The following is an 8,178-nucleotide window of genomic DNA, read 5'->3' as shown; positions in this document are numbered from 1 at the left end:
AGATTTCCGTTTATGAGCAAGTGAGAGCTTGAGGCGGACATAATCTTCCCTTAGAGCTCAGTGAAATTGGGGTTCACACGAAAGTTCCGCATCACAACCATCAAAAAGTTCTTACTAACCCGATCAAAAGCATGATCTAGGTCAAAATAAATCAGTTTTCCAGATAAACGACGGCAATTGAGCTCTGCAATTCGATCTTTGACTGAATGGATTGCTTCAAAAATAGTTCGATCAGAATTTGAGCATTTTTGACTGACCGTGAGAAGATTATTTTCGATCATTACGTTTTCCAGACGCTGTTTAAGAATTCTTGAAAGGAGTTTGTAGTCATAGTTCAAGAGACTTATTGGTCTATATCCTTTCAATGTTTGATCATTTGATTTCTTTTTACATAGTACTATGACCCCTTCAACAAACTCATCAGGAATGTTTTGTCTTAAAGCCTGTTACGTTTAAGTTTAGTTTGTCCTTATGTATCGGTTAGGAGATTGACAATCAAACGAAAGAAGTATTCACAACGCAATTTCGCCACGCACGCCAACATCATTTCTCGCCGTGCAAACAACTTCGAAAGAAACGGTCAAATCAAATCACCCGTCAGCAAAAGGCCTATTACAAAGTGACGATACTAAACAAGGCGCCGCCGCGCCGCCGAAACGAAAACACGCACACATCAGCATCACAGGCAGCTGCTGGCTGGAATACGCTTTGTCATCGCTGCATCGCCATTCTTCCCCGTCCGTTCGAACGCATCACAGCCGTTCTCGCGAGTGATTGAAAACCAGGTCAGAAGAAAAGCAGGAGATTTATTAAAAAGTTGCACATCTTCCACCCAAATTGGTGCTGTACAGGTGAGTGGAAGTGGCAGAAATAAAATCAGCACCGTACGTTGACTCTTCCAATATAATAGGACGGTGGAACGAATTGCCGGAGTTGGCAAGTGAGGCAAGCTAACCTCCAAATTCTCGCCGCACCGCTATCTTCCACCGGTGGGACGAGAGGACAGATTCAAACATACCAAGGGACGATTGGTACGGCCGTCTGACCGGCAGGTAAGCGAAAACGCCCTCCGCACCAGAAAGGGTAGTTAACGAACCCCTATTTTGCAGACAGGACGCCTGTTCGCACACCACGAGGTCGAGGGCACTGGCTGGCACCATCTTGTCAAGCCCAGTACGATTGGAGGAACAACAAGGCCTTCCGAAGGAGGTATGTGACGGTTAACCTCAAGATCGAGCAAAGGTTGATTTTCTGGTTGCCCCAGGGCCTTTAATTACAGCTTTTTTCCTTCCCGGGAACAACAACGAGTGCCTACAAGGAACGGTGGTGGGATCAGGAAGGCCGACGGAAAAAGAGCGGTGGCGATTCCGGCATTCGGAGCGCAGCGCCGGGAGAACCGCCTGACGACGCGACTGTCTCGTGCAAGCGAAGAAACCCACAGACACAGTGGTTCCCAAGCGTCGAGCTGCGTTGGTTCATGCACCGGACAGGCCGGTTAGGAGAACACGGTTAGGTGCAAGTAGGATATCGTAGCGCGGGGTGGTTTGACCGAATCCACTCCTGCGACCGGCTGAGGGCGTGACCAGAGCGAGATGTTTGGTTGGCCGATGACATGTGCGTTGGCGAGGATGCAACGGCAAGGGGGACGCCCCTCACAGATAAGTTCTAGTTTTTAAGAATGTAGAGCATTAGATCTTAAGCTTAACACCTAAGCCCAAATGGGAAATCCCAAAATACATGTATTAAGCTGAGATTTGCCGTTTTGTGATTTCTAGTTGAGCTATAGCCCCTCAGTGTTTGCGAGTTGAGTCCTTGTTCTATTCGTTAGCGGTAATTGCTCTGCCACCACCGGGACACTTGCAACACTGGCGCCCAACTGAAAATCCACACAAGATAACTACCGTTTAGCGAATTTTTGGTTTTGTGAAGTTTTTGGTTTTTGTGCTTTTGATTATCCGGCATTGATAATCATCAAAATTTTAGCCCTTACGCATAAGATTCGATACACAATATGGATTACACACACTTAACAGACGAAGAGGTGACGTATGAGTTGGCTCTGCGTCACGTGGTAAATTTAGGGCCTACCACCCACAGAGGGAAGGTCCTCCGTCTGAAGGCACTCATTCAAGAGGAAGCCTTAAGAGATAACCAGCCCACTAGCTCAGCCCATGTAATGAGTCCACAGTCCAACATTGAACACTGTGAAACTCAAATACAACAGCTGCACATTGGCACTGAAGCGGCCATTCGAACAGCCGATAGGGCTGCAATCAGTCAAAGCCGAACGCGTCTTACCCACTATCGCGACAGATTACGGTTGATCCACCCCCCGGTCGAACTGAGAGATCTGCATGGGATGTTAACCATGCACGTGACTGTTTTACTCAACAAAGTGAATGGTACTAGTGTAGTGAGTTGTGTGCAACGAGGTGAGAATGAGGTAAACCACACAAGTTCAACGGGTGCCATAAGAAGAAGCAACAACGAAGAGGAAGGAGCAGTCGGTGGAACGGCGGATGCCACGATTCCAGTGGGCAACCATTCAAATCAGGAATCCACACCACCGCCAGCCTCACAGCCGCCTTCGATGACGTCATTTTCCGGCGGACAAGGACGAGGATTGCTATTTTCTAGCTCATTCCGAGCGCGAGACAACGAAGACGCAGGGGAAACACAGCCTAGACAACGGAACACCTCACCACCGCCTCCCTACCTTCCACGGGAGCGAGAAACATGGAACCGGACAGCTCGAGAAACACAATCACGAGAAGTTCACGAGCTGCAATCGAGAATAGTGGAGATGCAGGAAAGAGAGCAGCGGATGCACGAAGAATACTGCCGAATGCGGGACGACCTGGAGCGGCTAATCCGGCGAGATAGACCAGCACCGGAACGAGCGGACGATCGCCGAATACAGAAGGCGGTGCACAACTGGCCTTTCAAATTTCGCGGCGAGAAGGACACGACATCACTCAACGTGTTCCTAGATCGCGTGGAGACATTCGCGAGGTCGGAAGGCATGAGCGATGCCACACTCCTGAGTTCGATCAAGCATCTACTCCAGGAGGACGCAATCGACTGGTACTCGCGAGCAACATCGCAAAACCTGTTGCGGACCTGGGACCAGTTCAAGCGGGAGATCAGAAGGGAATTCCTGCCCAGCGGATACTCCCAAATTCTGCGCCTGGAAGCCAGCTTTCGATTTCAAGGAAGGGAGGAATCCTTTGCAAAGTTCTACCGAGATATCTCAGCGCTCTTCCGCTTCGTCGACCCACCCATTCCAGACGACGAAAAGTTCTTCCTGGTGAAGAAAAACATGAACGAGAACTACGCAGCCATCGTAACAGCAGCAAGGCCTCGTTCACTGGAAGAAATGGTAGAAGTCTGCACCGGATACGACGAGACGAGGATGCTCCTGAACAGGCAACGCAGGATTCCCATTCCGCACAGCGCGCTTCTGGAACCGAACTTCGCTACGCCAGTAGTAACCAGCAGACCACCACCGATTCAGCATCACCAACAGCCACAGCGGTTCAACAGAGTTCACGCCGTGGAGGTAGAAGAAGCCGCATTCGAGCACGAAGCAGCGGAGGAAGGACCAGAAGACAATTGGCAGCACAACATCGACGAACTGGTGGAGCAAGTCAACGCGTTGAAGTTGAATATTGAGCGGAGATCTGCGAGACCAAGCTTTGCCGCACGCGACGAAAGGCAGACAAGGCCAACGGATAGGTACAACCGGACAGAGGCTGACGTCCTGCGAGCAGCGCGGCAGTACACAAGAGAGGCGCAAACGCCGGCACAGCAGCAGCGGCCGCAAACCGCATCGTACCAGGCTCGGCTACCACAACAACAGCAAGAACAGCCGCAAAGAGCACAGGGCTGGCATGCACGACAGTGGATGCCAAGCTCGGATCAGAGCGACAATAACCGAAGAAGCCAACGTATGCTGCCAGAACCAGCCAGGCAACGGGAAGATCGCCAAATACAACAGGAAGAAGCTCCGAACGGCCAACGAATAGCAATGCTTTGCTGGAACTGCGACGAGGAGGGTCACAGATTCATGGACTGTCCGAAGCCGCAAGCCATCCTATTCTGCTACCGTTGTGGAAGGAAAGGCTACTCGCTGCGCAGTTGCTTCACGTGCCGCATGGACGCGGTAAACTACCAAGCGGAGAACCAGCAGTAGAGGGGAGCAGCTCTCCGCAAAATCTCGGAGACCCCTCCGATATCCTGGAATTTCAAAACCTCAACTCGATCATTATCAACCCCGGAAGTGACAATCGACCGCACGCCGTCATATCAGTGCTGGGAAAGGAGTGGACAGCTTTGCTGGACAGTGGAGCGAACTGCTCTCTGCTAGGAGGAAAAAGAGTCGAGCTGGCGGAAGACTGCGGTTTGCAGAAAGGAAACGTCAGCGGCGGAATAAAAACGGCGGACGGCACAAGACACAACATTTCGCATTTCGTCTATCTCCCAATAGTGTATAACAACCGCAACGAAGTTCTTCCAGTGCTTTTGGTACCTTCGATTCCAGACTGCGTCATCCTAGGAATGAACTTCTGGGAAAAGTTTGGCGTCAAAGCGGTGTGTTGCACACTAGAAGCGAAGCAGGAAGACCAGATCAGCGAAGACCAGGAGATGAAGCAGCTCAGCCCCGAACAACAACGGCGCCTAGAGCAGGCGATCCAGAAGTTTCCGAAAGCGGTAGAGGGAAGACTAGGACGCACGAAGCTGTACGAGCATCGAATCGATGTGGGGAATGCACCGCCCCGTAAACAACGGCATTACCCTATGTCGCCGTATGTTCTACAGGAGGTCAACAAGGAAATCGACCGGATGATAGCGCTGGACGTCATTGAGGAGGCGCAGTTCTCGCCATGGAACAATCCGCTGGTCGCCGTCAAGAAGAAAACTGGGCAGTATCGCGTCTGTCTGGACGCGCGGCACCTCAACTCCATCATGGTGAACGAGGGCTATCCGATACCCCAGATTGCAGCGATCACCAACAACCTCCGAAGCAGCAAATACATTTCTTCGATCGATCTCAAGGATGCCTTCTGGCAGCTACCACTTCATCCAGGTTCGAGACAACTGACAGCCTTCACCGTTCCATCCAGAGGCCACTTTCAATTCAAGGTGGTGCCTTTCGGGCTGTGTACGGCAAGTCAAGCCCTAGCGAGACTTATGACCCACCTATTCGCCGATCTAGAACCGCTGGTATTCCATTACCTGGACGATATCATCATCTGCTCCGAAACGTTCGAAGAGCATATCGCTCTGCTCGAAGAAGTAGCCCGCCGGCTACGCCAAGCGAATCTCACGATTTCATCGGAGAAGTCCAAGTTCTGCCGGAAGAGCATGAAGTACCTCGGCTACGTAATCGACGAGCAAGGTTGGCGTGTAGACGACGAGAAGATCCAAGCGATCGTACAATTCCCGACTCCAACAACGCGCAAAGAGGTGCAGCGATTTCTCGGTGTTTGCAACTGGTACCGACGCTTCATCGCCGGTTTCTCGCAGCTAGCAGCTCCGCTAACAAACTTGACGTCAGGCAAGACCAAGTTCCGTTGGAATCCGATAGCTGAAGAAGCGTTCCTCAAGCTAAAAGCAGCTCTGGTTTCGGCACCGGTACTGGCGATGCCGGACTACAGCAAACCGTTCGCCATAGCGTGCGATGCCAGCGACACAGCAATCGGAGCAGTGCTAACGCAGGAGATCAACGGCGAGGAACATCCCATCAGCTACTTCTCGCAGAAGTTGTCAGCGTCGGAGAGGAAGTACTCGGTCACGGAGCGGGAGTGCCTCGCAGTGATCCGAGCGATCGAGAAGTTTAGAGGCTACGTGGAAGGAATCCGGTTCGTGGTCCACTGTGACCATGCAGCACTCAGCTACCTGAAGTCGATGAAGAACCCGACGGCTTTGATGAGCCGGTGGCTGTTGCGTCTGAACGCGTTTGATTTCGAGATCCGGTACAGGAAGGGTTCCATCAACGTTGTTCCAGATGCTCTCTCGAGGACGGTGGCAGAAGCAGTCTTCACGGTAGACCAAGTCCTGGATCCGTGGTACAGGAAGCTGGTGGACAGAGTAAAGAGCGAAGGAGATAAGTTCCCGGACTTCCGCATAGCAAACGACACGCTATTCAAGAACTGCCGTTGCAAGGACGAAGTGGGAGCAGTTTACCACAAGTGGAAGCAAGTCGTTCCGAAAGAAGAGAGGTTCCAGCTAATCCGAAGATTCCACGACGAACCGGCAGCAGCGCATCTTGGTTTCTACAAGACCTGGCACAAGCTACAAGCCCACTACTACTGGCCACAGATGCAACAGGAGATTCACGATTACGTTATGAACTGTTCGACCTGCAAAGCGTGCAAGGCACCGGGGAAAAGAATGATGCCGCAAATGGGAAACCCGAAGCCGGCGAAGACTCCTTGGGAGATGATATCGGTAGACTTTGTCGGTCCGCTCACACGTTCCAAGCGAGGAAACACAGTGCTGTTGGTAGTAGTCGACTGGGTCAGCAAATACGTAATTGTCAAGCCGATGCGCGCAGCAGATTCGCAGAAGATGGTGGAATTCCTGGAAGAAGAAGTTTGTCTGAAGTTCTCTCGGCCGCGGCTGATACTGTCCGATAACGGGAAACAGTTCGAATCGATGGTGTTCAAGTCCTGGCTAGCGAAACACAAGATAGGCCACATGAAGACAGCGTTCTACTGTCCGCAGGTCAATAACGCCGAACGCGTCAACCGCGTCGTAGTAACCTGCATCCGGGCATTGTTGGACGGCGATCATAGAGAGTGGGACGAAAAGCTACCGGCGATCACGGCGGCGATAAACGCTGCTCGGCACGAGGCGACGGGCATCAGTCCACACGAAGCCAACTTCGGACGGAACCTGTTGTTGCACACGGATCTGTACACGCAGCAGGAGCTCAACACACCAGAAGACCCGAAGGTAGCGCAAGACCTACGACTCTCGGCGATTCGTCGAATCCAGAAGCTAATCATCGAGCGGATCAAGAACAGCCACCAACGGGCGAAGCAGCGATACAATCTTCGCACAAGATCAGTAGCGTTCAAAGTCGGAGACTTGGTTTGGCGGCGATCGTTCGTACTCTCCTCGAAGGCGGACCAAATCAACAGCAAGCTTGAGCCGAAATTCGTTCCGGCCATCGTCAAGGAGATCATCGGGACGAACCTGTACGTGCTAGAGGATGTTCTGAGCGGCAAGAAGGGAAGGTTCCACGCGAAGGACATCAAGGCGGACTAAACGAACATGTGCAAGCTATGTAAACAGGCGGTGCCTGTCAACGAAGAAGCGAACGCTGAAGAAAACACCACAATTGGGCATCATTACAGCGAAAAGGAGGGCAGAGAATTTCCAACCGGATTCTGCACTTCCGTTACTCCGATTTGACGACTACATCTACTGGAATCTTCGTTCCCAGCAGCGAGATTCCGGGCCGTTCAAGCTATGTACACAGGCGGTGCCTGTCAACCACAAAGCAGTCGAGCTAGCAGAAACACCAATCACTGGGAGAGTTGATCACGAGAGCTGAGGGTGAGAAGCCGTCGCAATACTGCTTCACCACAGCAACACCGATTGTGAGTCGACAGCAAGGATTTCCGTACGTCCGTACGAGGTTCCACAATGTTAAAGCTATGTCCGCAGGCAATGCCTGTCAACCATGAGTACCACGCTCCAAAAATACGTAACAAACGGGAAAATGGTAGAAAGTCAGGTGTGATGAGCAATAACTTCTTTACGACTACCTCTCCACCTCGACAAAACAGCCAGCTTTCTAGTAGACCACGATCTTGAACGATTTGAGATTCCATCACCCGATCTGCAGAAGGCCGAAGAGTAGCAAGTAGGAGAATCAACATGCGGTACCCAAACACTTCCATCGCGCCAGGAGGTGTACCGTGAGCCGTTCGCCAAGCGAGAGAAATGGCACCCTGTGATTCTGGAAACGGGACACAGGTTTCTCGTCAAGACACCAGATGTATTCTCTGATAGGAGGAGTGGAGACCCGGAGATCGACGACCAAACATCGGTTCGGCGCGGAGTTGAAGCTTACGGCCACTATCAGGCGCAGGGAGACAGCAACTGGAGAGCTTTGGGAGAGCAGGAGGATGTAGAAAAGCCTACAGTGGGCGCGGGAAATTGGAACCC

At 51.8% G+C, this 8,178-nt stretch overlaps 1 protein-coding gene across 2 annotated transcripts; it reads left to right on the top strand.

The window, feature by feature from the left end:
* Positions 1-449: 449 nt before the first annotated feature.
* Positions 450-4,198, top strand: LOC109412410 (uncharacterized). Of its 2 annotated transcripts, XM_062846322.1 has the most exons (4): positions 450-851; positions 911-1,052; positions 1,110-1,209; positions 1,265-4,198. In XM_062846322.1, exon 4 carries the CDS (start codon positions 2,012-2,014, stop codon positions 4,190-4,192), a length of 2,181 nt encoding a protein of 726 aa, XP_062702306.1. In that variant the 5' UTR covers positions 450-851; positions 911-1,052; positions 1,110-1,209; positions 1,265-2,011; the 3' UTR covers positions 4,193-4,198. The 2 variants fall into 2 exon arrangements, with proteins under 2 accessions (XP_062702306.1, XP_062702307.1); XM_062846323.1 differs by having other exon boundaries at positions 450-1,209.
* Positions 4,199-8,178: the final 3,980 nt, after the last annotated feature.

Source organism: Aedes albopictus, chromosome 1 (assembly GCF_035046485.1).
Source record: "Aedes albopictus strain Foshan chromosome 1, AalbF5, whole genome shotgun sequence".
Taxonomy (NCBI): Eukaryota; Metazoa; Arthropoda; class Insecta; order Diptera; family Culicidae; genus Aedes; species Aedes albopictus.
This window is presented reverse-complemented; position numbering and strand designations above follow the sequence as displayed.

Coding starts and splice junctions, on each gene's coding strand:
- LOC109412410 (XM_062846322.1), top strand. CDS start 2,012: ATGGATTACACACACTTAACAGACGAAGAGGTGACGTATGAGTTGGCT.